Source organism: Elephantulus edwardii, unplaced genomic scaffold, assembly GCF_000299155.1.
Source record: "Elephantulus edwardii isolate Elephantulus edwardi_28Jun2011 unplaced genomic scaffold, EleEdw1.0 scaffold00241, whole genome shotgun sequence".
NCBI lineage: Eukaryota > Metazoa > Chordata > Mammalia > Macroscelidea > Macroscelididae > Elephantulus > Elephantulus edwardii.
In genome coordinates this window covers 2547027-2564551 of record NW_006399991.1, presented here as the reverse complement: position 1 = coordinate 2564551, position 17525 = coordinate 2547027, and the positions used below count along the sequence as shown (strand labels likewise).

At 45.3% G+C, this 17525-nt stretch overlaps 1 protein-coding gene across 1 annotated transcript in view; it reads right to left on the bottom strand.

Moving 5' to 3' along the window:
* Positions 1–6290: 6290 nt before the first annotated feature.
* Positions 6291–17525, bottom strand: part of LOC102847548 (putative speedy protein E8-like) — a 35774-nt gene continuing 24539 nt past the window's right edge. Inside the window, exons 3-10 of the mRNA XM_006898946.1 lie at positions 12910–12997; positions 10431–10541; positions 9976–10092; positions 9607–9756; positions 7709–7767; positions 7302–7387; positions 6461–6635; positions 6291–6350 (exon numbers count right to left, since the gene is read on the bottom strand). Of these exons, the coding sequence (XP_006899008.1) occupies positions 6291–6350; positions 6461–6635; positions 7302–7387; positions 7709–7767; positions 9607–9756; positions 9976–10092; positions 10431–10541; positions 12910–12997 (846 nt within the window). The remainder of the gene's footprint in view (positions 6351–6460; positions 6636–7301; positions 7388–7708; positions 7768–9606; positions 9757–9975; positions 10093–10430; positions 10542–12909; positions 12998–17525) is intronic.

Below are 17525 nucleotides of genomic sequence, written 5' to 3'. Positions count from 1 at the left end.
CCAAACTTGTGCGTTTCTCTGACTTTATGACTTCAGAAAAATGTCAGTTCAGCGCCTGCTAGGGCAATCTCTTGTTGCTAAAACAGGTCAAGGTACTCCTGTTTAAAGGCAAGTTGATTGCCCAGACGTGCAGGCACTGGGGTGGAGCCAAAGGGGGTGAGGCAGTCAAAGGGTTGGGTGATCGCAAGGGCAGGTCAATCACTTGGAGGACCTTGCTCAAACCTCTGCTGTCTCAGTGTGTTCACGACAGGGGTCTTAACTCAAATTCCTGCTGTTTCCTATCCAATGGTTTTCTCAGTGTTCCCTGCCTGGTGGCACTTACGCAGGTGCCCTTACACAATAGCCCCTGCTCTAGCAGTGTCCTGAGTCCAACAGGATCCAAAAAGTCAAGGTCAAGTTCCCACCCACCCACTAGCCTCTAGCTGGTCTGCAGAGTTCACAGAAGCCAGCTGGCTGGCTCGTTTTGGGCAGTTGGTGTAGCCCAAGAGAGCTGGGCCAAATTCCCCACCTGTGGGCGCGCCCTTAGGTGCTCTCCCGGGTAATCAGCAATGCCCCAGTAAACACAGATAAGATCCTACAGACCTTTCTCCTGCCAGGTTAGTTCCTCAACAGCTCGCCTGATAGCTCTGGGTGATGTCTGGATCCAAGGTGGTGCCCCGAGGTCACAGGACTGTGATGGGGGTTGAGATGTGTGGTTGTGGGGCTGCAAGGGGCGTGGGGGAAGGGGAGGAAAGCAAGGGACTAGGGGGCACGGAGCGCAGGTGTTGGACACTATCACCAAGAGGTGGGGATGGGGCTTGGGCGCTGCTGGGGGTTTATGCAGCAGCACCCTGTGTGTTAAGGGTCACACAGGTGTGGGTTGCAGGGGGGGTCCCACAGTGTCTGGTAGTCTTTGTTCCTCTGGGGTCTCACAGTCTTCGCTCCTCTGGAGTTCCGCAGTAGGTGGCTGGCTGCTGTTCTTCCCGGGTCTCTTCCGGGTCCCTCTCGCGGCGCTCCCCCGTCCGGCGGCGGCGCTCCCACTGTTTTAGTCTTGATGTACATAGATACACTCAATCCTTTTTTTAAAGTTTCCCCATCATCTCTTCACCAGATAAAGCAGTGGTAGATTGCTCAGCGAGGCCCAGAGTCCAACTTCTCCCAAGATTACTGTTTGTGTCAGTTGAGCTTATCTCTCCTCATTTGTTTCTCCTCTCTGGTTTCCCTGGTGTTTCTTGGCCTGGTAACTGTGTCCAGCTGAGTAGTCTAGGCCCCTTCCTTTTCTTGCCTTTTTCTTCCCCTCAGTCTCTGTTGAGGTGTCAGTTTTAGACACCTCTGGCTTCCCTTGAGCCCCCTTCCTAGGTTACTGTTCTAGGCTATCAGGGGTCAGGGCCCATTTTTGGCTGATACCTGGTTGAAGATCTGAAGTATTGTTCCATTTGGTATGTGGCACTCCAAACTTGGGCTGCTATAGCCCACTGAGTCTTTGAGTCCTTGAGCCTTGAGTCTGGCCCTGAAAAGGCTATAGGCACTCCTTGTTGGGGGAGAAGGATGCAGAGGCAGGTGGGGACCACAAGGAAAGAGGAGTGAGAGCACAGCAGTTGTCATTGTGAGGTGCTGATTGGAGTATGATTCATAGTGATCCTCTGATCAGCCAAACCAAAACCTGCCCTGCCCTGTGCCATGCTCATCATCTATAGCACACTAGAGCCCATGGCTGAAGTTGCAATGTTAATCCATCTTATTGGGGGGTCTTCCTCTGCTTTGCTGACTCTCCGTTCTTCTGAGGATGATGTCCCTTTCCAAGGAAAAGTCCTGCCTAGCCACATATCCAAAGTATATGAGATGAAGCTTCATTATTCTTGCCTCCAAGGAGCAGTCTGGCCACACCTTTTCAAGACATACCTGTTTGTTCTTTTGGCAGTCCATGGAATATTCAGTACTCTTCTCCAGCACCACAGCTCAAAGGCATCAATTCGTTTGTCATCCATATTCATTTTTCAGCTTCCTGATGCATAGCAGGTGATTGAGAAGACTGTGGCCTGAATGACGCACACCTTAGTCTTAAAACTGCTATCATTGCTCTTCAGTATTTTGGAGATGTCCCTGACAGCAGACTTGCCTATTGCAATGCATCTCCTGATTTCCTGACTACTGGTACCAAGGAGGTTGATTGTTGACCCAAGCAAGATGTTTTTATGTGCTGCTGAGCCGCCTGTGCCTCATAGTGACCCTATGTACAAGAGCTTTGAAGCCTACCCTGTCCTAAGTCAGTCTCACTCCGTCACACCTAACCCCACTCACCTAGTCACTGTATCTATCTCATCCGGGGTGTTCCTCTCCTGCACTGTCCCTCCACCCTTCTAAGCATGATGTCCTTCTCCAAAGACCAGTTCTTCCTGGCCACATGACTGAAGTGTGTAAGGCAGCTTCAAAATTCTAGCCTCCAAAGAAAAACTTGGCTTCACTTTCTCCAAGACAGACCTATTTGTTTTCTTGGTGATCCATGGTATGTTCAAGACTCCTCCAGTACTACAACTCGGCGTCAATTCTTTTATCATCCTTAGTCATGCAGCTCTCTAATGCATAGCAAGTAATTGTGAATACCATGGCCTGGAGCAGGCCCACCTTAGTCTCTAGACTGATATTGTTGCTTCTCAGTACTCTGGAAAGATCTCTGACAGCAGATTTACCTAATGTAGTTCGTCTTTTCATTTCCTGACTGCTGGTGCGAAGAGTGTTGATTGTGGAGCCGAGCAAGCTGTAACTGTTAACCTCAGTCTCTTTTCTATCCATCATGGTGCTGCTGATTGGCCCAGTGGTAAGAATTTTTATTTTCTTAATGTTGAGCTTCAATCCATATTGAAAACTACAGTCCTTCTACAGTAAGCACTTTATGTCCACCTCTATTTCAGCAACTGAAGTTGTTTCATCTGTATAACATGTTGATGAGTCTTCCTCCAATCCTGATGCCACACTCCTCATAAAGCGCAGCCGCCCAAATGAGCTGTTCTGTATATAGATCGAAAAGGTATACAGTATGCATCCCTGATGAATCATTGACAACTTCAGTCATTCCTCCATTTATCATAGTGTTTACTGTTGAGCCTGCAGAGAGACCTTTGTCTTCTTGATGTTGAGATGCAGTCCCTTGATCTTCTGTAGCAGATGTTTCATATACCTCCTTATTTTCAGCAAGCAAAGTTGTGGCATCAGAATAATGAAGGTTGTTCATGAGTGTTCCTCCAATCCTGATGCCACACTCACTCCTCTTCAAGAGTCCAGCTTCTTGAATTATTTGTTCAGTATACAAATTGAATAGGCATAGAGAAAGGATACAACCCTGATGCACACCCTTCCAGATTCTGAACAATGCAGTGTTCCCTCCCTTGCTGTTTTTTGTTTTGTTTTTTTGGTGGTTGTGTGTTTTGGGGTTTTTTTTTAACTTAAAGAATAATCTACCAGTTTCCCAGGACCACAGGCATTTTACAAAGTATTTGAGAAACAAATAGCTTATAAACTACGGTGGCACAGTATTGGGCAGGGCTTGGCTTTGTTGCCCCGGGGGGGGGGGGGGGGGGGTGCTGTGCTGCTGAGTCAGGCTGACTCGACAGCACCAAACAACAAAACTCAGTTAAAAAGTTCGGGTGCGGAAGCATGAAACACGAGTTGTCTCATGCCCTGGCGCTGGGTTCTCCCAGGAGGCCAAGCCGCTGGGAATGGGAGTTTGCACAGTGATTCGAAGGTGGGTTCGGCAGCAGGATGGCACGCGTGGGGGGGTGGGCGGCATGAGGCCAGGGAGCCCTGCGGAAGCTCAGCGACTGCATCAGTGCTGCACACTGATGTTGTCCAGCAGCTGCTGCTAGTGCTTCTGGACCAGGGCATCTTTCCACCGCAGCTTGTTCCTCATCTCTGAGATGTCTGATAACTTGCTCTGGTTTCTGGACAGATAATGGTAATCTTTTTTGTAGGAAAAAAAATTCTGTCTGTCTTGAGATATCCAGAAATTTCTGGATACATTGATCAACACCAGTGTGAATTTCTTCCTGATTGGTGCCGCTGACATAGTCCTGACTCACCAAAAACGCAAAGCAGGCCTTCTACTTTAAGGACTGATGGGAACCATCAAAGCTCCTTCCTCTCCTGTGTCTACTATCCACTTGCACCACTTCGACTTGCACTCTGCTTCCATCCCAAAGGAGCTCTTAGTGGCTTAGTGGCATTGGGCTGCAACCTCGAAAGAGGACTCCAGTTCTTCTACCAAAGTATTGCTCAAGACCTCGGAGCCCCTAGTGCCACTTGAAGAAACAAAGCCTGGCCCTAGAGTCCCTGCAGGGTTTGGCCCTCCCCCGCACCCTCCCAGTCTGCCTGGAGAACATGCCACCCAGAAGGGCCACCATGTCTGCAATGGCGGCAGAAGGCCTGCCCCCCTTGCTCTATTGGTCTAGGTATAGAAAACATATGAGCACAATTAAATGTTTTGGCGTTCCCATCCTTCTCAGTGTTATCCATAATTTGTTAATGATCCACACAGTCAAATGCCTTTGCATAGTCAATAAAACACAAATATGCATTCTTCTGGTACTCTCTGCTTTCAGTCAGGTTCCATCTGACATCAGCAATGATAACCATTGGTGCCACAGCATCTTCTAAACCAGCTTCTGTCATTGTACTATTCTAGCCATTTTCTAGTGATCTTCAACAATATTTTGCTTGCATAATACATTAATGATATTGTTTGATAATTTCCACATTCTTTTGGATCACCCTGGTAATGGGGACAAATATGGATCTCTTCCAGTCAGCCAGCCAGGTAGATGTCCTCCAAATATCCTGGCATAAAATGGTGAGCACATCTGCTCACCATTGGTGGGCTGCATCTGTTAATTTCTGAGCCTTATTATTTGCCAATGCCTTCAGCGCTGCCCGAACTTCATTTTTCATCACCATTGGCTCTTGTTCATATGGTACTTGCTGAAATTTTTCCATATCAACTAGTGGGAGACACACACCTGAGCCAGAAAGTTTTCATGGAGCCAATGGTGCATACTTGGAAAGAGCTCAGAGGAAATCGACTCACCCTCTTTGTTCTTAGAAGTGAAGCCCATGAAAGGAAAATGGTAGTAAAACTCCAAATACCTGCTGTTTCTGAGTCTATCCTGATTTGAGTGACCCTGGAGAGTGGAGCAGAATCACCTCACAGGGTTCCTGAGGCTGTAACTTTCGCTGAAGCAGCCTGCTGCGTCTTCCAGAGGAACAGCTGATGAGCTTCAATTGCATTCTTTTTGCTTATCAGCTGGTTAACCACCACACCACCAGATCTTCTTGTAGAATGGGCATGATTCTGGATTCTCAATTTAAAAAGAAACTGTACTAGACTTGGTTTGTCTCGGGTCACCCTTACCCTCTCTCCCTCTGCTTGTCCAGGCACGTAATGGAGCACATGCACTGTGCTGACGTGGCCCAATTTATAGGATGAGGGCAGGACTCTGTTCTGCTGACAAAGGGCTCTTCCCTGTGCACTCTCGAGAAAACCCCAACACAAAAATGAAATTGAAACCCCATACAGCACATTCTAGAACGTGCTGGTTTTCTGCAAGTGCACTGATAATGGGTTTCTCCTTGGTTTTCCACCTGTGCCTGCTCTGTTCACTTCTCATGACCTTATCGAAGTCCAGTGAACCCTAATGCCCACAGGGAGACCGGCCCCCCTCAAGGCCCTAGCACCCTGCACTCGATGCATGTGGGAACAGAACACACCAGGCACACCAGAAAATGTTGGAACATGTCTTTCTCTTTCCTCCCAAGAGAGGCCATAATGAAAGTTCTTTTTCTGGAAACCATGACATTATTCATGCTCTCTTGTTTAAAGTGTTCAACTCCAATCCAAATCCTACAGAGCTTATCATATAGAGTTTTTCCAAAAAATTTCCTGAAAAAAAACAAATGAATATGCAAATTGAGACCATGTGTTGCCTAGGGCACTGCCACATACTTGAATTCACTTGGGAAATGTTGAGTTAAACAGATAATTGCTCTCTTTATTATGGGAATTCACATGCATTTACTATGCTATTGTGCATCAGAGAATTTCCTGTGAGGATTGAGGATACCTGCCATAGACATTCTGTGTTACCTCTGAGGGGCTGACCCTACAGAAAGCCTGGTCCCGCCCACGCCCACCTGCAGAGAGCCAGGTTCAGCCCACCTCCACCTGCAGAGATCCAGGCCTGCCCACACCCACCCACCTGTAGGAGCCAGGCCCTGCCCATGCCCACCTGCAGAGAGGCCACACCTGCACCTTTACAGGGCAGCTATGCAGCACCCTGACGTGCTCTGCTCCAGACCCAATGATGTGGATTCTGGGCCTGAATCTGAAAGGGAAACACAGGGGAATGGGCAACTGAAAAGAATGGCATGTCTCCATTGATCCCACAGCCTGTGTCCTCCTTTCTTGACCACATTGCTGTTGGCCTCAACACACCTCTTCGCACAGCTCTGGAGTAACCCAGGCTCGGTGGCCCATGGCGTGAAAGAATTCCACTTTGAGCCTTAGGAAGTCTTTATAGAGGTCTGCCCAGTGCTCTTTGCCCAGCAGAAACTGAAAGATGCTCCGCTTGGATGTGGGGTTGTCCTCCTCCATGTCTGAAGCGATGTAGCTGCCACAGAAAGGAAGAAGGGCTTGCCATGGCTTCACCCTCCATCTCAGCCCGGGGCTAGACAGGAGGGAGACGAGCTCTGAGCTCCAAGGTCACTTGGAAGCAGCTCATGACCTGAAGATCTTGGGGAGGAGGGAAAGAAGGACTTCTCTCCCAGTAACCTGAACCCCAGGCAGCAAGACCATCCTCGACAGAAGCCTGTGGGAACCTGTGCTGAGTCCCATCCAGGCCAGCCTTCTGAACTCTCAAATCCAGAGGCCTGTCCCCTCAGGATGCTTTGTCTGGTAGGGAGTGGTGTGGCCTAGTGGGTAATGCGTTTTACTGCCAACAAAAGGCAGGTGATTCAAAGCTGCCAGATGCTCCTCAAGAGTGAGATGGACAATGCCCTCCTGTGCCATTTACAACCTCAGAATACCTACTGGAGTGTCAGCTATGAGTCCGTTCCACCTTGATGCCAGTGAATGAATGAATGAAGGAGTGAGTCTAAACTTCACTTTCAGCCTTCCTCTCCTTCATTACCCAGAAGGTCTCTTCTACCCCAAGGAGCCAGAGCTTCAGAGGCCAGTGGCCGAGGGGAATGACCCCTTTTGTGGAGTCTCCATCTCTCAGGCATGGCCCAGCCTCCTGATAGGGGTGGTGGATCGCATTCAGCGATTCAGCACTCACAGCGCCAGGAAGAAGTGGATCCTGTTGTAGAGGTGTCCAGGTAAACCCACACGGCCAAAGTACTCCACCACCATGGAGAGCAGGTACTGAGGGACAGAGCTGGGGGTCAGTGGTCAGGGATGAGATTCTGAAGGTTTATCAGAAGGAGAATTCTCAATGGACAGTCCTTCCCCAGCCACAGGCTGTGGCAGCACAGTCACTCAGGGTGAGATTGACTGAGGGTGTCCCAATTCTCTCAGAGAAGGCAGTGGGCTTATGGGCACAGCCAGAGGGGGCAGGCAGGACTGGGCAGTGTCACTGGTTTCATTTCTGTGAGAGCAGGGCTCTCAGAGCTTCAGCCCAGAAAGAGGTCAGACTCCCTCTACTGTCCCCATGCTGGTCTCTCACCGCCTTGGTGCTACAGGTACCTTGTCAGACACTTTGAGGAAGATGTCAGCTTCCAGGAAGCTCTGGATGACAGGATCCTCTACAAAGACAGAGAGGTGAGCTGAGGGCTGTGGGCATGCTTTAGGGAAGGGCTGCACATGGGACTCAGGGAACTGTGTCCGCAGGAAGGAGGAAAGACAGAGCCTTAAAGAGTTCTCCATCTGGTGAAAGTGGAAGCTAAAGTCCTGTTGCTTTGAAAAGGTTATTCCCTGTAGCTCCCACTTAATTCCAACTGGGAAGCTGGATTTCTGCTACTGCTTGCTCTTCCACATAGTCACACTGGGAAGTCATGCTTGGTACCTGCAGAGACAGAATGCAGGGCTCAGAATTGAACCAGGTTGTCACAACTTTCATCATCTTGAGACTGCCCAGAATTTTCCTGCTCCATCTGTTTGCCGAGCACTGTGGGTGCAGGGAGCACAGCGTCATCACCATCACCGGGTCTCAGTCCCTGCGGATTATGACTGATCACCTCTACTGGGATGCCATTTGTGATTAGATTTGTCCCTAGGGTGGCCTATTGTCTAATGGAAGCCTGAGAAATGCCAGAGCCCATGTGCCCTCAGTTCTCTGCTTAGCAAGGGTGCTGCAGGGGGTGGGGAAGGATCCAGATGATTTTCTCTCCTTGACTTTGTCTAGTCAACCTGACCCTTGGAAGACAGCTGCTCTAAGGAGTTTTCAGCTACGATGGAAATACTCTATCCATGCTGTTGAGGGAGGCGACCATTAGCCCTGTGCAGCTACTGACTAATGAAATGAGCAACGAAATTGTTAAATTGCATTAAATTAATTTCAAATTAAATGTGGGGGAGAAGAGTGTTGAGGGTACCATGGTCTGCTAGGAAAACAAAGAGATTCATCCTGGAAAGGGTAAACTGAGTGGCTCCTTGGAGTCAAGGATTCTGAAGCTTCGTCTGACATACTTTGGACATGTTGTAAGGAGGTCCTTGAAGAGGGACATCATGCTTGGGAGGGTGGAGGGACGGCGCAGGAGAGGAAGGCCCTCTATGAGGTGGATTGATTCAGTGACTGGGATAATTGGGATGGGAGTTTCAGAGACAGTGCGATTGGCACAGGACAGAGCAGAGTTTAGGGCTGTTGTACATAGGGTTGCTATGAGTCGCAAGCGACTCCACGGCACTTAACAACAACAACAAAAACAACAACAACCTGTGTTGATTGTTTACTGGATTGGACAGTATAACCCCCATATAGTACCCACATCTGTCAAGCTTTGTCCTGTCTCAGGCCTTTGTCCTGCACCCTCTGTCCCACACCCTTTAGGGAGTGGGGACCTGTATACCCCAGCCCCAGGTCCCCAGGTGTGCCACCTCCTACTCATTATCCAGGGCTTGGCTCAGATACCACCTTGACAGGACTTCCTGAGAATTCCATCTTAGAAAGCACCCTTCCTTGCTCGCTGCCTACTTGAGTTACTGGCGTTTATAATTTTCCTCCTTTGTTTGTCACTGGCTGAGAGCACTGTGTTTCTGTAGATGTTACTCATGCAGTTTTGGTTCTCTCACTTTTTCTAGTGTAAAGAGAGTAAGACCCTTTCATTCTTTTATCCTCTCATTGCTGTTCTCTAAAATTTGATTAGTGGGGACAAATGACTGGGGCAGAGGTTCTGGCACTTGTCTTGTCCTGCAATGTCTTGATAATGGAAGATTTAACTTGGGCCCTCTTTCCCTTCTCTCCATGTCTGAGAGGAAAATCCCTTCAGCACTCTAGTGGACACACTGTCACCCTACTTCTGTGCCGCCTGGACAACTTACAACTTAGAGCCTGGAGGGAAGATTTCAGTCTACTCTCTGAGCCCCTGCCTCCACACTGTTCTCGACTAAAAGATCCCTAGGCACTCAACCTGTTGGATACACACCTAAAAGTCGGTAGAATGCTTCTTGATCTTCTGGGCGGTAACTGGGCCATCTCCTCTTGTTCATCCTGAGTTTTGTTCCCTCAACATAGTTGACAGTCCACATATTCCTCTTCTGTCCCTTCTTGTTGCAGAACTTCAGCTGGGAGGTAGCTTCCACAGAAGGCAAACGACATCAGAGAGCTGCTTGCCCCTGCCCCCAGCTGATGGGCTAGAAAGCCCCACCTGGGGAGTCCTGGACACCTCCCCGGGGTCTTATCCTGAAGACTTAGCCCCTGCCCTGGAAGGACAAGATGGACAGGTGGCTATTAAGCAATAACTGACCCTTTATGCAGGGACAGGGCCATCAAGGCCCTGTCAGGTGATACCTACCTGCCTTGATATCGGTCAGTCTCTTCCTCTTCTGCCACCACTTCCTCTTGGTTCTCTGCTCAGGGACAATCTTTGCAGAGGCAGAACTAGGGACCAGGGGGCTCTTGTTTCCTGGAGCTGCAGCATGAGAGGGTGCATGGGTAGGACCCACATGGGAAATGCCTTCAGGATTAGTGTGATACCTGAGGGCTTCCTTGCCTTTATCTGTGAACTCCTAACCCAACGCACTATTGTCAAGTCATGTTCAACTCCTCTCAACCCTGCTGGACAGAACGGAACTCTGAAGGGGTTTCCATGTCTGTGAATCTCTGTGGAGGCAGAATGCCGTATCTCTTTCCCTTGGAGCTGCTGATGGATTCTTACCATTGACTTTTTGGTTCCCAGGTATATGCTTAACCACTGTACCATCAGGCCTCTATCTACTAAGCAGTGTGGAAATGGAGTAACTTATTTACCTTTCTTTGTCTGGAAAAAGCTGCTCTTTTGATCTGAAGAAAGCTCTTCCCATGCACCTTTCTGTCTGGAGGACACCTCTGCGGAGCTCTCTGGTCGCCTGTCTGGCTGAGCTAAATGAGTGGACAAAAGTGTCATCTCCCAGGCTTGTGCTGGACATCACCCCTCGCCCCTGCAGAACCATACTCCGAGGAGCTGAGGAGCTGGTCCATCCCCTTCCTTCACTCAGAGGCCAGAGGGTCACACACCTGCCTTCCCTGCCATGCTTGCCCTGTTCTTCTGACCCCACTTGGCTGAGTCCTGTTGACGTGAAGTCTCTGAGAAGCTACTGTGGAGCACAGAGGGATCTTCTATGAGTGCAAAGAAATGGAAGAGATCTAACTTGATTTGGTCTGGGACTTTTATTTCCTACTTAAAATACTTAGGAAAACATATCAATAATTGCAGTAATAGTAGTTAACAGCTACTGATTCCTTACTAAATTCCATATATTGATGTATGAACTAAAAATCGTGCCATTTAATCCTTACAGTTAGCATAGCTTTATAGATGAAGAAATGAAGATACTGGTGGATTAATTAATTAACCTTGGAGTTGTCCCTTGTCTGTGAAAAAGCATTTTGGATTCAGTATTAAAGTATGTGTTTGATGAGCACCCAAGAAGGGGATGGATATAGCAGCAGCAGCAGCAGCAGCAGTCAGACCAAATGTCACTTTGGGGATAATTTGAAGGAGATAACATACTTACTCTGTTGTCAGAAGTGCCTTCAATTTGACTTTGACTCATAGCAAATGTATGAAGAACAGATTCGAACACTCCCTATCCTGCACCACCGTCAAGATCTCGGCCACAACTGAGTTGGTTGTAATAGTCACTGTGTCCATCCATCTCCTTGAGGGTCTTCCTCTTTGTCTCACCCTCCACCTTTGCCGGCATGATGTCTTTTCCCAAGGACTGGCCCCTCCTTACAACATGCTCCAACTGTATGTGTTGAAGTTTTACCATCCTTGCCTCTAAGGGACACACTGTCTGCTCTTCTTCCAACTAAGATCTATTTGTTCATTTGACTGCCCATAGGGATATTTAACACACTTCTCCAACACCACATTTTAAAAGTATCCATTCCCGTTTGGTTTTCCTTATTCATTGTCCTACATTTAGTAAGCAATTGAAAATACTATGGCTTGGATAAGGCACATCTTAATTTTTAAGATGATTTCCTTGCTCTATATACTTAGGAGAGGTTTTGACGGAAGATTTTTCTAATGCAACATGTGTTTTGATTTCTTGACTTTTACTAGTATGGGCTCAAGCATATCAGAGATCATTAGGATGATCTTACATGAGGAAATCGCAGGATAGGGCAAGGTTCAGATCTGTTATTCATGGGATAGCTATGAGTTGTAGTAGACTTGATGATGCCTAATAACCATTTTAACATCATGAATGTTTGTGGACCCAAGTAAAACGAAATCTTTTCTCCATGTAGCATGATGTTGCCTACTGGTCTACTGGGTAGGATTTTTGTTGTCTTGATGTTGAGAAATTATCCATATTGAGTCTATAGCATTTAGATCTTTAGTAATTGTTTCAAGTCTTCTTCATTTTCTGCAAAAGGGTTATATCATCTGCATAATATAAGTTACTGATGAATCTTCAATTTCATGCCACACACTTTCCGTGTAGTCCAGCTTTTCAAATTACTTGTTCAGTGTACAGATTGAATGGGCATGGGGAAAGGATACAACTCTGCTGTACACCTTTCCTGATTTTAAACCATCCTTGTATCCTTGCTTTGTTTGGACAAATGCTTCTTGGTCTATGTATAGGTTTTGCATGAGCACAGTAAACTGTTCTGGGATTTCCATCTTATTATTATCTATAATTTGTTAAGATCCACTAATTCAGTTGCTACTCTTATTCTCAGTGGCTATGACTTTTCCAGGTATCTCTGGATACACTCAAACAACTAATTTTTCAGTTAATAGCTGACTATATTACCATTTGTATCACCCAGGGGTTGTGGGGAGTCAAGCTTGGAAAAAATAGGACTGGAGTGGCCGATGTCTGTCTGAAAGGGTCCTTAACCCTTATTTAGATGGTGCGTAGGCCATGCTTGAAGTCTTTCTGACTGGACAGGACTTGGTTTCAGTGACTCCCTGCAGACTTGAAGCATTTATTGCTCTGTAGCTGACTGAGTTCTCTGTCAGAGTTTGCTTGCTCTCTCTCTCTCTCTCTCTTCCATTTCCACAGTCATCTCCCTATCTCCACATCCCTTCCTACTCTCCATTCCCCTCCACTTTTGGTTCCTCTTTCATGCCCAATCTCCCATTAGGAGACTCCCAAGTGATCTTCCCCTGTTCCCTGGGAAACAGTTAAAAATCCGAGACCATCCAGTAAGTAAGTGAGTGACCTCACTGTGAGTGAGCCCCTCATTGTGGCCTCAAGGCCCGGACACTCAGGAGTTGGGCTTCACTTACCGAGAGTGTGGTCTCCAGTGGTGTGAGGTTCAATGGTTGCCAAGATTCCAGGTCCTTTACCCTCTTCCATTAATGACATCACACCATTCTGCCAGGAATTGTGCTTTGATTTATCAAGGTATGTGCCCTGTTCTGAACACGGGCCCTCCTTCCTTTTATCCCAACATCACCTCCACTTCAGACTTCATCTTGTGTTTAAACAAGTGAGTTAGTGAGTCCAAGTCAAAGTGAGACATCATATATTACAAGTGTGCTGTTGTTGTTGTTATGTGTCTTCACGTCCACTGCTACTCATAGTGACCCTATGAACAACAGATTGGAACCATCTCCTATCCTTATGATTTCCAACACTCTTGAACCCACTGTTATAGTCACTGTATTAGTCATCTTTTTGAGGATCTTCCTCTCTATCCCTGGCCCTCCAACTTCCTGAGCATAATGTCTTTTTCTAGGAACTGCCCAAACTGTGTGAGACAATGCTTTACCATCCTTGCCTCTCTAAGTAGCAGCCTGGTTGTACTTCCTCCAAAACACATTTATTGTTCTTTTGGCAGACCATGGGATATTCAGCCCTGTTCAGTACTCCAACACCACTATTCAAAGACATCAATTCTTCAGTGTTCCTTGTTCATTGTCTATCTTTCAAATGCATGGGAAGCAATTGACAATACCATGGCTTGGAACAGGCACATCTTGGTCTTTGAACTGAGATTGTTGCTGTTAAGCACTTTATAAAGGCCTGTGAGAGGAAATTTTTCAGTGTGATGTGTCTTTTGATTTCTTGACTGCTGCCACCACGTTAACCCTGGATCCAAGGAAAATTGTTGACAGCTTTAATCAATCATTACATTTGCCTATTGCCCCAGTGGTGAAAACTTTTTTTCTTTTCTTGATCTTGAGAGAGAATCAATGCTGAAGGCAATAGTCTTCGATCTTCAGTAATTGCATCAAGTCTTTTTCACTTTCTGCAAGCAAAATTGTGTCATCTCCATAAAACAGGTTGTTGATGAATCTTTCTTCTAATGCCATATTTTTCTTCATATAGTCCAGCTTCTTGAATGATTTGCCCTGCATACAAATTGAATATATGTGGAGAAAGAGTTTGACCCTAATGCACAGTTTTCCTGATTTTAAGTCATATAGTTCCCTTGTTCTCTTTGGACACCTGTTTCTTGGTCTATGCATATTGTTATATACTGTTGATTTGGAACTGACACAGTTCAGTGGGTCCTCAGAGGCAGTAAATTATAAGGGAGGATATTTTCTGTCTTTCTGTTGAGGAGAAGCTGGTGGATTTGAATCATGTGCCTTTGGGTTGGCAGTGCAGCTCCTTACCACTAGGCCACCAGAGCTCCCTTGGTCTATGTGCAGGCTTTATAGAAGCACACCTGAGTGTTCTGGGATTCCCATTCTCTTCAGTGTCATCCATAATTTGTTATGATTCACACAGTCAAATGTATTTATTTATTCAATAAAACACAAGTAAATGTCTTTCTGGAATTCTTTGCTTTCAGTAAAGATATATTCTAACATCAACAGTGATACTCCTTATGTCATGGACTCTTCTGAATTCAAACTGGATTTCTGGCAGTTCCATGATGACATACTATTCCAGCTATTTTAAAATAATCTTTAGCGAGAATTTATTTAATGTGATATTAATGTTGTTGTTGTTATGTGCTGTTGAGTCGCTTGCAACTCATAGCAACCCTATGTACAGCAGCCCTAAACTCTGTCCTGTGCAGATCACACTGTCTCTGATACAGCCATCCCGATTATTGTTTGATAATTCCCACATTCTATTGGCTCACCTTTTTTTGGGAATGGGCACAGATATCTTCTAGTCAGTTGACCAAGTGGATGTCTTCCACATTTCTTGGCCCAAAAAGTTTAAAAAATATAAAGTAAAATATTAGTTAATTTTTAATCCATAAAAAGTTAACTTTTTCTTGTACCTTAATTTTTTATTTGTTGTAATTTTAATGAAAGTTTATAGAGAACTTGGATTTCCACTCATTCATTGTTGCACATTTTCCTCCCTGCTCCACTTGTCCCCCCAGTTCGCTTTTTTCTTTGGAAAAAATTCTTTCATTGTTACACAGACACACACACCCAGTCCACTTACTATACATCTCTTATTCTGGACTCTTTGTCATGCCAATAATACTTAATCATATATTCTTTTTTATATAGTTCTCTCCCTCAACTGCTTCAATGCTGTGTACATTCTTTATCCTCTCTTTTTTTAATTTTCCCCCAACCCCCATGTCAGTCCCGTTTTGTTACAGCAGCATTATACAGTATTTGTCTTTTTGTGACTGAGATGTTTTACTCAGCATAATGTCCTCAATGGTCACCCATTTTGTATAATATTTCATGAATTCCTTGTTTTTCAATCCTGCATATTCCATTGTGTGAATATACCACAGCTTCTCTATCCATTCATTTGTTGATGGGTACTTGGGTGGTTTCCAACTCTTTGCTATTGTGAACAAAGCAGCAATAAACATGAGTGTGTGTATATCTACTTGGGCGGCAGTCTGGTTTTTTTAGGGTATATTCCCAGTAATGGAATTATTGGGTCAAATGGTATTTCTATTGCCAACTTTTTGAGAAAGTGCCATATTGCCTTCCATAGTGATTATACCATTTTACACTCCCACCAACAGTGAATAAGAATTCCAATTTCTCCACAACCTCACCAGCATTTTTTGTTTGCTGCTCTGCTGAATTTTGCTATTCTTACTGGGGTGAGATGGTATCTCATAGTGGTTTTGATAATGCAGTTAGCTTTTATTGCCTTTCTCCATAAGGTATTTAGTTGTGATTATGTTAAAATTATTACTTTTAAAATAATTGTTTGTATACACTTATAATAAATAATAAAGAGATTCCATATATTCCTTATTCAGTTATCCCAGTGGCAATAATTGCATAACTCTGGTTGTTGTTGTTGTTATGTGCCATTGAGTCACCTGTGATTCATAGCAACCCTTTGTACAATAACTCTGAAATTTGCCCTATCCTGAACCAGTCTCACTGTCTCTGACACACCTACCTCAATTATCCCAGTTATTGTGTCAGTCCATCTCATCCAGGGTCTTCCTCTCCTGTGGTGTCCTTCCACCCGTACAAGCATGATGTCTTTTTCCAGGGACTGGTCCCTCCTGTCCGCTTGTCCAAAGTATGTGAGATGGGGCTTTAAAATCCTTGCCTATGAGGAGCAGCCTGGTTTCACCCTCTCCAGGGTAACCTGTTTGTTCTCTTGGCAGTCCATGGTATGCTCAATATAGTCCATGGTATATTCAATACCACACCTCCAGCACCACAACTGAAAGGTATCGATTCTTCTTCTATCAACTGTAGTCATTATCCAGCTCTCTGATGCATAGCAAGTAATTGCAAAGATCATGGCCTGAATCAGGCACACCTTAGCCTCCAAATTAACATTGTTGCTCTTCATACTTTAGAGAGGTCCCTGACAGCAGCTCCAGTGCAATTAATCTTTTGATTTCCCGTTTGCTGGTGCCAGTAGTGTTGATTGTGGAACCTAGCAAGCTGTAATTGTTAACAACCTCATTCTTTTCTCTATCTATCATGGTGTTGCCAATTTTGGCTCACTGATGAGAATCTTTCTCTTCTTGATGTTGAGCTTCAATCCATATTGAAGGCTGTAGACCTTGACCTTCTGCAGCAAGTGCTTCGGGTCCTCCTCAGTTTGGGCCAGCAAAGTGTGTCATCTGCATACGCAGGTTGTTGATGAGTCTTCCTCCAATTCTGATGCCACACTCCTCATAAAGCCCAGCCTCCCGAATGATCTGTCCTGCATAAAAATTGAAAAGATATGGAGACAGGATACATCCCTGACACACACTTTTCCTGATTTTGAAATATGCAGTGTTTCCTTGTGCTGTATTGATGACTGCCTCCTGGTCCAAGTATAGGTTTTGCATGAGCACACTCAAGTGTTCTGGGATTCCTGTTCTTCTCAAGGTCAGCCACAATCTGTTGCGATCTACACAATCGAATACTTTATAGTATAGTATCATTATATGAAACTAATAGTATTAAACAATATACTTCATTATCATTTCATTGGGTTTATATATCTATATTTGTATGTATGTTCATGTGTGTATTCCCTTATTATTGTGTATTAAATTTTAATTTTGGGCACCCTTCAGGACAAATTAGAACTACCTGATAGCATTTCCAAGAATACAATCTTTGCATAATCCATTATGTCAGTGTGTGAACTTGGGTGACTTCCACCACAGTCAGGATACAGAAGACTTCTGTTGTTATTATTATTTTATTTCATTGATATTTTAACAAAAGTTTACAGAAAACTTGGCTTTTCATTTGTTTATTCTTGTACATTTTCCTTCCTATCTGCCCTCCCAGTTCACTTTTCTCTTTAAAAAGATTATTTCACTGTTGAACAGTTTCCTCTCCCCCCCCACCCCCTAGTCCAGTTTGCTATGCACCTTTTATTCTGTTGTCATATAAATAATACCTAATCAAATATTTCTTTTAGACAGTTCTTTTCCTCATCTATTTAAATGCAGTGTTCATTATTTATCCTCTCTTGTCTTAGTTTTCCCCCAACCTTCATG